The 14,347-nt window shown below is 39.7% G+C and overlaps 1 protein-coding gene across 4 annotated transcripts in view; it reads right to left on the bottom strand.

The window, feature by feature from the left end:
• Positions 1 to 4,910: 4,910 nt before the first annotated feature.
• The window catches only part of jakmip2 (janus kinase and microtubule interacting protein 2), a 30,871-nt gene continuing 21,434 nt past the window's right edge, over positions 4,911 to 14,347 (bottom strand). For 2 of the 4 annotated variants that reach the window (XM_020047769.2, XM_020047770.2), the window contains exons 13-21: positions 12,330 to 12,431; positions 12,183 to 12,236; positions 11,964 to 12,029; positions 11,776 to 11,844; positions 11,403 to 11,480; positions 10,711 to 10,914; positions 9,730 to 9,795; positions 8,901 to 8,977; positions 7,430 to 7,527 (exon numbers count right to left, since the gene is read on the bottom strand). In XM_020047769.2, the coding sequence (XP_019903328.1) occupies positions 8,927 to 8,977; positions 9,730 to 9,795; positions 10,711 to 10,914; positions 11,403 to 11,480; positions 11,776 to 11,844; positions 11,964 to 12,029; positions 12,183 to 12,236; positions 12,330 to 12,431 (690 nt within the window). In that variant the 3' untranslated portion in view covers positions 7,430 to 7,527; positions 8,901 to 8,926. Of the gene's footprint in view, positions 7,528 to 8,900; positions 8,978 to 9,729; positions 9,796 to 10,710; positions 10,915 to 11,402; positions 11,481 to 11,775; positions 11,845 to 11,963; positions 12,030 to 12,182; positions 12,237 to 12,329; positions 12,432 to 14,347 lie in introns of all 4 variants that reach the window. The other 2 variants (XM_020047767.3, XM_020047768.3) reach the window with 1 other exon arrangement.

Raw genomic sequence — 14,347 nt, 5'->3', positions numbered from 1 at the left:
TGGGTGGATAAAACTGAATTCATGAGTTTATTGTGATTATTTGGAATGCTTTGTTATGAAAGTACAGTGACTTCTGAACATTGGAATATCTTCAACAATGTTTTGGTGTTAATTGTTATGTACATTTAGTAGATGGTCATTCAGAGCAACTTGTGGGTGGGTGTGCATTTCCATACTGTCTTTGTATTGGCTCCCAGTGGAAGGCAAACCCACAACCCTAGTATCCCAAGTACTATGGTTTTAGGTAATAAGCTGCTATAATCTCCAACAAGCACAGCCAAAAGAGGACTCTCTAGGTTTCTTCCTAGGTTCTTGCCTTTGTAGGTTGTTTTTTTTTGTTGCTTCCACGTATTAATTGTCACTTTTTGAGGTTTCTAGGCAGGGTATCTGCAAAACACTGTGATAATAGCTGATGCAAAAATGACATCAGTGACTGGGCTATCTTATTCCTTGAAAAACCTTTTTCAAGGAGCAAGTAATGGGTTAACAACTTACAGAAATTAAGCCTTAAAAGTTGATGTTAACTGTTCCTAAAGGTGTCACAACTTTTGTTGATTACATACAAACCCTTGGTCTGAATAAAAGCAGTGTATTACTACCCCCTGTTAAGAATTATTTATATAGTACTGCTGAAAGTAATATATTGCCATCATAATGGCAACAAAGAGTCAATTAACAAAGGAAGGCAGAACGTTATAACCCTTAAAATTGTAGGTCTGTCCTTTAGAGAAATTGCAAAGAAAGCCAGTGTCAGTGAGTACTGTTTCCTACACCATGAAATGGCACTTAGAAACTGGAAGAAACGGACCAGATGAGGTCTAGCAGACCCAAAGCCACAACAGTCAGAAGACATGCTTCTGAGAGTCAACTGTTAGTTTGATAAACAGCTCACAGCTTTGAGTACAAATAAAAAATTGTCAAAGTAAGCAAGTCTCAGTTTCAACTGTGAAGAGAAAACTTTGAGCGGCAGGTTTGACAGGTCGAGTGGCAGTACGCCATTGCTAAAATAAAGCACCACCAGTGGACTTCTGAAGACTGGAATGTCTTATGAACCGATGAATCAAACTTATATATTTGCTTCATCACGCAGGGTTTTTGTACACAACTGAGTTGGATTGTCCTTCACTGTGTAAAACATGGAGGAGGAAGCATCTTCCAAACTTTGGTTGCCTTGATAGTTGGTCAGGGGTTCATCCTACAGCAAGATAATGAACCAAATCAAACCTCCGGACTACTGTATGTCAGAGCTACCAAAGGCACTGGGCAAAAGAGAGAAAGCAAAGCAACCTACAAGTGCAACACATTCGTGGGAACTTCTGAACAATTTGTGATGTCTGTAAAAGGTATCTACTTTAATTAGACTATGATGTTTGTAAAAGGTATCTACTTTGATTCGACTGTGATATCTGTAAAAGGTATCTATTTTGATTCAACTGTGATGTCTGTAAAAGGTATTTACTTTGATTCAACTATGATGTTTGTAAAATGTATCTACTTTGATTCGACTGTGATGTCTGTAAAAGGTATTTACTTTGATTCGACTGTGATGTCTGTAAAAGGTATCTACTTTGATTCAACTATGATGTCTGTAAAATGTATCTACTTTGATTCAACTATGATGTCTGTAAAAGGTATCTACTTTGATTCGACTGTGATGTCTGTAAAAGGTATTTACTTTGAATCGACTGTGATGTCTGTAAAAGGTATTTACTTTGATTTGATTGTGTTGTCTGTAAAATGTATCTACTTTGATTCGACTGTGATGTCTGTAAAAGGTATTTACTTTGATTCAACTATGATGTCTGTAAAATGTATCTACTTTGATTTGACTGTGATGTCTGTAAAAGGTATCTACTTTGATTCGACTGTGATGTCTGTAAAATGTATCTACTTTGATTCAACTGTGATGTCTGTAAAAGGTATTTACTTTGATTCGACTGTGATGTCTGTAAAAGGTATTTACTTTGATTCAACTATGATGTCTGTAAAAGGTATCTACTTTGATTCAACTGTGATGTCTGAAAAGGTATCTACTTTGATTCAACTGTGATGTCTGTAAAAGGTATTTACTTTGATTCAACTGTGATGTCTGTAAAAGGTATCTACTTTGATTCAACTATGATGTCTGTAAAATGTATCTACTTTGATTCAACTATGATGTCTGTAAAAGGTATCTACTTTGATTCGACTGTGATGTCTGTAAAAGGTATTTACTTTGATTCGACTGTGATGTCTGTAAAAGGTATTTACTTTGATTCGACTGTGATGTCTGTAAAATGTATCTACTTTGATTTGACTGTGATGTCTGTAAAAGGTATCTACTTTGATTCGACTATGATGTCTGTAAAATGTATCTACTTTGATTTGACTGTGATGTCTGTAAAAGGTATCTACTTTGATTCAACTATGATGTCTGTAAAATGTATCTACTTTGATTCAACTATGATGTCTGTAAAAGGTATCTACTTTGATTCGACTGTGATGTCTGTAAAAGGTATTTACTTTGAATCGACTGTGATGTCTGTAAAAGGTATTTACTTTGATTTGATTGTGTTGTCTGTAAAATGTATCTACTTTGATTCGACTGTGATGTCTGTAAAAGGTATTTACTTTGATTCAACTATGATGTCTGTAAAATGTATCTACTTTGATTTGACTGTGATGTCTGTAAAAGGTATCTACTTTGATTCGACTGTGATGTCTGTAAAATGTATCTACTTTGATTCGACTGTGATGTCTGTAAAAGGTATTTACTTTGATTCGACTGTGATGTCTGTAAAAGGTATTTACTTTGATTCAACTAAGATGTCTGTAAAAGGTATCTACTTTGATTCAACTGTGATGTCTGAAAAGGTATCTACTTTGATTCAACTGTGATGTCTGTAAAAGGTATTTACTTTGATTCAACTGTGATGTCTGTAAAAGGTATCTACTTTGATTCAACTGTGATGTCTGTAAAATGTATCTACTTTGATTCAACTGTGATGTCTGTAAAAGGTATCTACTTTGATTCAACTGTGATGTCTGTAAAATGTATCTACTTTGATTCGACTATGATGTCTGTAAAAGGTATCTACTTTGATTCTACTGTGATGTCTGTAAAAGGTATTTACTTTGAATCGACTCTGATGTCTGTAAAAGGTATTTACTTTGATTCGACTGTGATGTCTGTAAAATGTATCTACTTTGATTCGACTGTGATGTCTGTAAAAGGTATCTACTTTGATTCAACTATGATGTCTGTAAAAGGTATCTACTTTGATTTGACTGTGATGTCTGTAAAAGGTATCTACTTTGATTCGACTGTGATGTCTATAAAACATATCTACTTTGATTCAACTGTGATGTCTGTAAAAGTATTTACTTTGATTCGACTGTGATGTCTGTAAAGTTTATGTACTTTGATTCGACTGTGATGTCTGTAAAAGGTATTTACTTTGATTCGACTGTGATGTCTGTAAAAGGTATCTACTTTGATTCGACTGTGATGTCTGTAAAATGTATCTACTTTGATTAGACTGTGATGTCTGTAAAAGGTATCTACTTTGATTCGACTGTGATGTCTGTAAAAGGTATCTACTTTGATTCGACTGTGATGTCCGTAAAAGGTATCTACTTTGATTCAACTATGATGTCTGTAAAATGTATCTACTTTGATTCGACTGTGATGTCCGTAAAAGGTATCTACTTTGATTCAACTATGATGTCTGTAAAATGTATCTACTTTGATTCGACTGTGATGTCTGTAAAAAGTATCTACTTTGATTCAACTGTGATGTCTGTAAAATGTATCTACTTTGATTCGACTGTGATGTCTGTAAAAGGTATTTACTTTGATTCAACTATGATGTCTGTAAAATGTATCTACTTTGATTCGACTATGATGTCTGTAAAAGGTATCTACTTTGATTCAACTATGATGTCTGTAAAATGTATCTACTTTGATTCGACTATGATGTCTGTAAAAGGTATTTACTTTGATTCGACTGTTATATCTGTAAAAGGTATTTATTTGGAATTCGACTGTGATGTCTTTAAAAGGTATCTACTTTGATTCGACTGTGATGTCTGTAAAAGGTATCTACTTTGATTCAACTGTGACGTATGTAAAAGGTATTTACTTTGATTCGACTGTGATGTCTGTAAAGAGATTTAATTCTGTTAAACAAAATAATTCCATGATTTCTTTTTTGTCTCCCACTGTTTCTTTTATCCTTTAAGTTTAAAATACTTTAAGACATTAAACTGTGTGGATTTCAATAAAACTGGAAAAACTCAGGTGTTCTAAAACTTTTGACTAGTAGTGTTTGGTGATAGTGGAGGGTTTTGAGCAGAACAAAATTAGTAAACAAAAAAGTTAAAACACAAAAAAAGGGGAATGTGAAATGATACAAGAAATGTTGTATGATATTTTATTTTAAAATGGTTCAGCTGATCTATCCTCTAATAAGACAATATAACATAATTCCAACAAAACTGTGCTATGTTGATGATGTACTGAAAAAAGGAAGTTGGCGCTACAGTAGCCTCTTAAACCAGGCCTAGAAGCCTTCGACATAGGAGGTGTGGCCTCGAAAGACTAGCGCTACAGTAAAATTTTTGTAGTTTATTGATACAGTAAAATGACAATGTCTTAGATATCACTGCCAGTTATTGTCCACTTAGAATATACTGCACGCAGAACATCCAGGAATGGTCGTTAAGGCATATGCCTTAACGACCATGACCGGACCCTATTTCACTTCCTCACCTCAGCACCATTTGACCTGATTTGTCCTATTAGATGAGCTGGATCACCTGGGACACTGTACAAGCGTGTTATGGAAAAGCCAATCACTACCCCAAACCAGTTATTGAAACAACAATACACAAAAATACAGACAACAAGAATTTAAGGCCATGAACTTTTATTTTCGTCATTATCCCTTTTATGTTTGTTTAATATACTTGAAAGAAGGGGGGGGGGGTAAGTTGTTAGACAGGAGGGTAAAGAGTTACAAAACAATGTCCTTGGTGAACAGAAATGTACAACTGTTCATAATTATATTATTGGATCAAAAACATAATCATTAAAAATAACGTACAAATTGACAGGGATCATGCATTTAAGGCAATCACTAGTTAACTGAGTTTGCTCAGAAATTGTATCCCTCACTCCTCTACAAAGTAACAGACGTTGGCCATATGCACATATGTGTGGGTATGTAATGTACACGTATGTATAGGAATGTAACAGGACGCCTTGGGCTCCAAGGCTTCTGATTAGGGCTGAGTGGGGAAGATAGCTCAGGTGAATGAGGTGGGGTGGTTGAACAGGGGCAGGTAGTTAATATTGCAGGGCCAGGACATAGTCAGGATATAAGATGGGAACGTGAACCGAGCCGGTGTCCATTGCATCAACTTTCTCCTATTTCAGTTGGGAGAAGAGGGGACGGAGTATGGAGGGTTACAACCAACCCCTGGTGTGTCCATGCTGCTGAAAGACCTGTTAGTAAATTATTATAGAATAAACTGCATGTCCGTAATGTAAGAGGTACATTATTCCTGATCATTATGAACTTAATCAGAGGTACAGTACTCATGATCAATAAAACCATGACCATAATCAGTGGTACAGTATTCCTGATCACCTTGACCATAATCAGAGGTACAGTATTCCTGATCACCTTGACCATAATCAGTGGTACAGTATTCCTGATCACCTTGACCATAATCAGAGGTACAGTATTCCTGATCACCTTGACCATAATCAGAGGTACAGTATTCCTGATCACCTTGACCATAATCAGAGGTACAGTATTCCTGATCACCTTGACCATAATCAGAGGTACAGTATTACTGACCACTATGACCATAATCAGAGGTACAGTATTCCTGATCACTACGAACATCCTCAGTAGTACAGTATTCCTGATCACTACAAACATAATCAGAGGTACAGTATTCCTGATCACTACAAACATAATCAGAGGTACAGTATTCCTTATACCTCTAACCATAATTGGAGGTACAGTATTCCTGACCTCTATGATCATAACCATGAAGCTGTTTAGGACATATTATATACAAGTCGCAGTGTTCATTTTAAAGGGAGCGGTGACATTATTTAGTAGAAATCATAAAACTCCTATATCGGTAGGCTACAATTAATTAATTGATCTTGAAAGATTACAAAAGGGGGGGGGTATAAATATTCAAATGCTTTGAAGTTTCATTACAATTAGGGAAATGAAGTTAATTTGCAGCTTTCACTACAATGAACAGAGCAATTCATGCGTTGGGATTTTTCTGAACTGGTGTGTAATTCTGCTGTCCAAGCTGCAAATGAGAAAGAAGTCATATTCACAGAAAGATGGAAAGAGACAACAGACATGTACATATCAACAAATATATATATTACACAGCCATATAGAGAGTTTTTTTTTTCTTTGTGGAAATCTTGGTACATGGGGATCGACTGGGACTGTTGGTTTATTAAAAAAGAAAAAGAAGTAGAACCAGAAAGTCCCTTTTGTCTGCTGGTTTAAAAAAATACAGTTAAAGTAAAGTTCTCAAAACAGAAGCCACGGCCTTCTGTTTAAAGGATCTCTGGTGTGCCAGTTGAGTAACCTCTCTCCCTCTGTCTGCCATACCCTGATTTGTTTCAGCTGGTCTGAGATCAGAGGAGATACTCTATCCTGGGTGTCCCATGTCCTGTATCTCCTGGTCACAGAACAAGCCATCACCATCAGATCAGCCCGTCGCCATGTTCGCAGGGCCCTGCGGCCTCAGCCGTCCTGCGTGTTCACCCTTAAGTGCATCTGTTGCGTAGACAACAACGTGGACACCTCTTCTGTCTGGGGGGGTGGTCTGGGGGAACACTGTGAGAAGCAAAGGTACTATGTAGAACCAAAAAGGGTTCTTTGGCTGTTCCTAAATGAAACAAAAAGGGTTCTACTTTGAACCAAACCTGTTTATTTCATGAAATAATTGGGAACAGCTCAAGAACCTTCTTGAAAACCTTTTTTAAATCGACAGTATAGTCTGGGTGTAGATTGATGGTTTACTTGTTCCCCTGCATAGCAGAGATAAGATCTTCCAGACATTGGTGTCCTTGATATTTTTAAGTGTGTGTGTGTGTGTGTGGGTAGAGTTTGTATGTGTATGTGTATGTGTGTGTGTGTGTGTGTGTGTGTGTGTGCGTGCGTGTATGTAATATGTTTTGATTAGCCTGTCAAGTGTTTATGTTTTGTGTGTTTAGTGTGTGTGTATTCCAATGAAGCATTCTTATCCAGTTATCCCACTCAGTTGAGAGGAGTTCCATGTCACAGGGATCAGTCCATAGCAGTGCAACAGTCAGTGTACATCCTCACTGACAGAGTAAGGTCCCAAAACACAAAGCAAACAGATGGGAATTCCCAGCCATGTCCCGCACAAAACAGTTCCATTTCCACTCACTGTTACAACATGAGCCACAAAGACGACTCGCTTTGTCAAAAAACAAAAATCACTGCAGTCACAAACACAATCTCCAGGCTTCCAAACTGTCTGAAAAGAGAGAAGACAAGAGACTAGGATCACTTTAACAAAGCTTATGTGTACAGGGAGAACTTATTTTTATGCTTGGTCCATTTTAGACAATGTTTCTTAACAGTGCTATTCTCTTACAGTTCCTTATTCTGCAGTCTGAATGCTCCAAAGGAACTTTGACCCCTCAAAAGAGACCCTAAAACAAACCCAACTGAAACAATCGACAGGTGGTCTCTGGTCTGGTTCCCCCTTTTTATGCCGAGTGAAAAAAAGCTTACCAGGTTCATTTATCATTATTGCCACAGCAAGACCTAATCTACAGGAACAACAATTGCCCTTCCAAAGACTCTCACTTTAGGTCCAGAGACAAAATAAGATGCAGTACAATTTTAAATATAAACTTTTTTCAATGAAAGCATTATTTCATTTGTAATTATTACTATAGGACGTTTATGTCTTATTTTGTTAATAAAAGCAAACCCGTAGCTATAAAAATGTAAGAAGTTACTGTACATGCCCAGCTGTCCAATAACAGGTTCTGACAGCATGGCATGTCCTGCACTGCGCATTTAAACACAGATTACAAGGAGTACATTTGGGAAAAGATTTTGGCTCCTTTCTAAACATAGCAAAGTGATACAAAGTTAACTCAGACCGCAAAATCTTTCAAGTGAGCCAGCAAGGGAACAGAGTACTCATTCAATGACAAGGGCAGTGTGAATACACAGCGAACTGAGTTCTTCAACTTTTTTACATCCTAACTTCACTCTAAAGAGGACTGAGATTAGTTATTTTAAAGAGGACTTTACCGTATGTGAAAAAACCCAAGAGACCACAAAGGAGCCAGCAGAACAAACAAAGCATGCATGCCAAACATGCATGTCACACTCTGACCAAGGTTAAGTCTACATTATTCTTCATAACTTCATAACCTCTAGGGTCATTAGTAAAATAATTACAAATAGCATGCCCTTAACAATGGAACTTAACATGAACCACAACTATGTGAAAAGACACCTTTGGCTACACTACAAAGACAATTTTATTCTAATGACTATCACAGGCCCTGATGGTCGCTAGGGAGACAGAAGAAATCAAGGAGAACGCAAAAGAGCAGAGAGAGAGAGATGGGGAACAACAGGGAGAACACACGAGAGAAGAGGAAGAGAGAGAGAGAGAGAGAGAGAGGGAGAGGGAGAGAAAGATGGGGAACAACAGGGAGAACACACAAGAGAAGAGGAAGAGAGAGAGAGAGAGAGAGGGAGAGAGGGGGAGAGAGGGAGAGAGAGGGAGAGAGAGAGAGAGGGAGAGAAAGATGGGGAACAACAGGGAGAACACACAAGAGCAGAGAGAGATGGGGAGGCTCTTTGACTGTTGTCCACTCCACTCACCTCTACTGCAGGAGATGTCACAGACATCAAGGCCAAAGGATGAAGGCAAGAGAAAAGAATAAGAACAAAAACAAAAACTGCAGAGAGAAAACAAGAGAAAGAGAGGGGGGGGGTCGAGAATAGAGAAAAAAACTGTTAGTTTACAAGCGGAAAGAAGAGACGCTTAAGAAAGTTAAAAAGGGACTGTCTTGCTATATCAGTAGGGTAAATTAACGATCAGGCAATTTTTCCAAGACACATTTCTTACAGAGAAAACTAGATCTGCTGTTACGGTTGTCCTCTGGTGTCTAATGGAGCTTGGCTGTGACAGGACTTAATAAAACCCCATAGTGAGTCTCTAAGTTGTACAAGCTGGCTCAGATACAACTCTGTCAGGTCAGAGGTTCTGACTCCAGGTTCTGTCCCTGCTGAACCGCACATTCCTCTCTGTCATGCAACAAAGGAGGAAGAGTTACTGACCACACCCCGTTATGTGAGTCTGGGAGGTGACAGGGGGAGAGAGGGGGAGAGAGGGGGGAGAGGTCTGTCTGAAAACTGACTTTCAATACAAAAACTATAAAGGAGAGGGCCTTCTGAATGGGGGAGAGCTTTAGGGATAACTCCACATTATATTTGGTATTTTATCCCTTCAGGTTATTAAGGCATCACAGGGGCTGAGCCTCAAAATGCTACCAGATCTAGTGCACTACTTTTGACCATGCCAGGGTCTATAGGACGTAACACAGAATAGAGGACAGTTGGGACACTCGTTCATAGACAGTGTGCAGCTGACAGAGAGGAGAGAGACAGACCTGTGTGTGATGGTCAATCACTCTGACGGCCATCTCACCTTTTCCTCCAGATCCTTAATTTGTCTCCGCTGGATGTCTGTTTTATCCTCCAGGTCCCGGATTCTCTGAAAGGATCGTAAAGCGAATATTGTTGCTCCCCCAGAGACATATTCTCTCTATACATGTATATCTTACATACATTTTTGAATCAGCTGCATAAATGTACATTAGCATATGAATAAAAAAAAAATATCATTGGGATTTCGTTTCAATATCTGTATGTGGCATGGTTTATTGAAAATGTAAAACCATGACAGCAACTGGTCATGCCAACAGCTTGCCATTAAAGTGGCCTGGTAAGGGGTTAACCAGCTGGGTGTCTATGAGAGGCTGGCACGCCACACTGCTACAGCTGCCCAGTGGACTAGCTAGTTCGGTTTTAACAGTACTTCCTTGAACACTGCCCTCTACTGTACCACTAAGGAACAGCAGCAGCTACATAATCTAAATTAAAAATCAAGCCAATGTAAGTTGCGAGGGGTTCTACAGATTGTAATGGCTAGGGATCTGTCAAAGAAATGTCAGACATGGGAGTACTCAAACAACATTCCTTTCACTAGGGCAGGTTCAGATGAAAATCCCTCACGTTAAACCATCACAACCAGTCAATCCATGCATGCTGACTCATTCAGGTTCATTGTGGTTCTTGTGGAGTGACTGGCGGCCTTTGACCTGTTGCCACCAACATAGAATCAGGTATTTGAATCATTGGCCAAGTTTAACCAATAGCTAGCGACACTTCTTTTTAAAATGTGTGGTCTAAAGGATTTAGACGGGGCTACTCACAGACCAACTGGGCTGTCCTCATTGGTTGAGTCATCGCTCATGTTGAGTCATCAAAGAGAGTGCACTCCTAGACATTTCTGGGAGTCTAGCTAAACGTATAGTGGGTTTTCATCTGATCTAACGCCCGCTGGGGCCAGCCATAGGAAAACGTTCATCTCTGCCCAAACAGGAAGTGACATCACATTAGGAAGTACCTGATGAGCCTGGTGGAGGAGCTCCATCCTCTCAGCCAGGACCTGGCAGTCAAACTCCCTGCTCTTCCTCAGCATCTGCCTGCGTAGCTTCTCCACGGACGTGCGCAGCTCGTCCTTCTGCATGTCGCTCAGTGGCTCACCGTAGCCAATCACCTTGTCCTGCTGCAGTGCGTTGTACAGGGTCGCCTCCAGCTCCTGGATTTGCTGTGGCGGGGGGGGGGGGGGGGGGGGGGGGGGGGGTTGAGTGTAATTTAGACTAAGTGGAGATACCACTTGGATGACAATAATGGCTAGAAGGGAGAGCATTCCACACACACCCTAACCCTAACCTTAACCTCAATAACTTTTATGACAAAAACTTAACCTAGCCTGACACTAACCCTAACCAATAATGCCCAAACCTAAAAGTCTTTAACCCTAAACACCTGAGCCAGAAATCCCATTTTCTCTAGCTGGAATCTGACAGGAACCCTGCTGTGGGGACCCTTCTTTCAAGTCTTCCTTATATTTATATTTGTGAGGACATCAGGTCCCCATTGATACCTTTAGACGACAGTCATGCACACATTCCTATGGCCGTACACACGCCGTCACACACAGGAAACGGCAAGGCAACTTGGGCTGTGTTAAAAGTGTGTGCATGTGAAGGGCCAATGAAAACGCAGGTTCACTGAGCGGCTCGGGACACTGACCATGTAGGCCTGGTCCAGGGCCGACTTCCTGTAGTCCAGCTCCTCCTCCAGATAGCCTTTCTGCTTGCAGAACATCTCCTGTTGGGGACAGCCCTCTCTGGTCAGTGCTTTGATGTCAATACTGTGGCAGAAGAACTCCGTAACAGCCATATCAGTCACTAACGAGACGCAACAGTTAAAGTAGTCTACATGCTTTAGATCTCAGAAGAATTAGCCGGGTGGATATAATTCCAGACATGTTTTTTCCCCGAGCACCTCTTCTATCATAAGCAGCGAGATAGGACTTTAATTTCACCAATTTAAGTTGACCCTTGTTTGGTCAAGCCATGTTAGTGTGAAGTGACAGTGATTGAGTGGCTTGAATGGGGCCCACCATCTCCATCTCCAGGTCCATCATCTTCTGGTGCAGTGCCGCCTCGGTGCCCTCTATCTGTTGTATCCACTAGGGGGAGACAAACACAACGTAAAGCACAACAGTCGCGGGTTAATAAATCAATGCCGCGTGAACGTCTCTCGCGGCACACACAAATTACATAGAAGGGAGCATCGGTCGGTGTTTACCTTTTCAGCAAGAGAGAGAACCGTGCTAGCTTGAATAATGGCTACTTGCTCTTCATTTCGCAAGTTCTGAAAACAGGAATGAAAAAAAAAAATAACAACCTTTTTCTTTTCTCGATTTTCCACTAATTTGGTAATGGAGGAGTGATGGGAACATTTTTGCAAAAAGATTTGCAAAATATAATGAATAATGTAACATTGAACCTTTTTAACCACACTCACCCCGTTATCCCCAAGGATGTCGAGAAGCTTGATCAGGTCCGGTATACAGACGTCCTGGAAACCATTACAACAACCAGTCAGCTTCACATCACCTGACCTTGTTTTTAGCATGAGTAAAGAAAACATAGGACGGTAGATGGGTAGTACCTTCACTCCTTCCTTCATGCAGTAAATCTGCAGTGCACTGACTCCCTCAGAGAATGGATGCATGCGGAGATGATTGAAAGGAGGTGACTTCCTCTCACGCTCCTACAGGAAATGGAAATCATTAAACAATTCACACCCCAGAGCCGATCATTTCAGCCAGTAATGAGAGATAAGTCACAAGCTAAGTGTTTTGTATGATAGGTCATCCGATTTTTTACAAATACACACATTTTTATACCTAGTATAGTCTCCAGGTGTATGCTATTAGTCCAATTTGCAACGTACTGCATCATTCTAATTTAGTGTGCTCAGGATCTCGGAATGCACCTTCAATCCATTCAGAGCATTTGGCTTCATGTGTTGTATGATTGGACAGAGAGACATGTTCTGCTGTTCCCTTTTCTACCCACTAGAGGGAAGCACCATTCTTTTGCACAGTGTATTGCAGTATCTGCACTGCAGCACAGAACGCACAAAGCCCTGTGTTCTGAGCCTGTCTCAGCCTGGCCATGAAAGACTTGCAGTTGATTAGCATTTTGGCGGAAGCATTAAGCAGTGCTAGACTGAGCAGGGCCATAGGCCATCGGCAGAAATCATCATGCTCTGAACACTCAGGACAATCTTTTGCTTTGTGGGGACCAAAGATCTCTGGAATGTTACGATAACGGAACATTTGACCTTGTGGGGACATTTTGTCGTTGCTGTAAGGAGTCTATTTATAGTCTTAAGGGTTTAAGTTAAACGTCACAGTTAGGGCTAGGGTAGAATTAGGGTGAATGTTTGTGTAGACTATATATATATTTGGTGTATGTAGACATCTGAGTAGCCACACACTTTTCATTTCAAGTTTTTTGGCAAAATAAATAGCACAACTTGGGATTCCCGCGACCTATAAAATTGGAAGGGTTTTGACAGTACTTTTTTATTGTGCTTCTCCATTAAGTGGAATAGTGCTTTCCTTGTTATTAAATTATCACTGTAACCTGGATATTTAAAAATGATCAGATACTGAGTGTTTCAATGAAAAGTATCAAAACTATTGCTGTACGATTGTGAAGAATAATTATTAATCATTATTATTCATTATTGAAAGCAAGCCCTGATCAGCAGGCAAAGCCAGATGATTGTATTTCCGGGAGTTTAACCTGCTCTTATTCCAGAAAGACAACATTTCAAACAGAAATGTTCTTTGGTTGGGCTGTAATCTAATAAAGCCTACTACTGAACAAACCATTGTCAAGAATTTGAGTGCTTAATGTGCTGCGCAGTTAAATGTGCAAGATCAGAAACCTGGCAGACCGCATTTTAAGTGACATTGCCTCGGGGTGTTCGGCATGCAATGACTTTTAAATCAATACCTGCGAAGACAGTCACATGCTTCGTTGCCCACTCAAGAGGTGTACATGTCATTTGTCACAAAGGAAGTTACTGTGTTAAAGAAACTGTGAACCAGCTAATCTTAGCATTTGAAATAGACATTCCGACTGATACATGACAAATTAATGTCAGTTTGGGTACATTTGTATCTTAAACATTTTATGCATTTGATGCCCATCAATCCCTAATACTCTCACCTCTAGTTCTAATACTCTCACCTCTAGTTCTAATACTCTCACCTCAAGTTCTAATACTCTCACCTCTAGTTCTAATACTCTTACCTCTAGTTCTAATACTCTCACCTGTAATTTTAATACTCTCACCTCTAGTTCTAATACTCTCACCTCTAGTTCTAATATTCTCACCTCTAGTTCTAATACTCTCACCTCTAGTTCTAATACTCTCACCTCTAGTTCTAATAATCTCACCTCTAGTTCTAATACTCTCACCTCTAGTTCTAATACTCTCACCTCTAGTTCTAATACTCTCACCTCTAGTTCTAATAATCTCACCTCTAGTTCTAATACTCTCACCTCTAGTTCTAATACGCTCACCTCTAGTTCTAATACTCTCACCTTTATTTCTAATACTCTCACCTCTAGTTCTAATACTCTCACCTCTAGTTCTAATACTCTCACCTG

Source organism: Esox lucius, chromosome 7, assembly GCF_011004845.1.
Source record: "Esox lucius isolate fEsoLuc1 chromosome 7, fEsoLuc1.pri, whole genome shotgun sequence".
Classification (NCBI taxonomy): domain Eukaryota; kingdom Metazoa; phylum Chordata; class Actinopteri; order Esociformes; family Esocidae; genus Esox; species Esox lucius.
The sequence above is the reverse complement of the archived record's forward strand: the minus strand, read 5'-3'. Positions and strand labels throughout refer to the sequence as shown.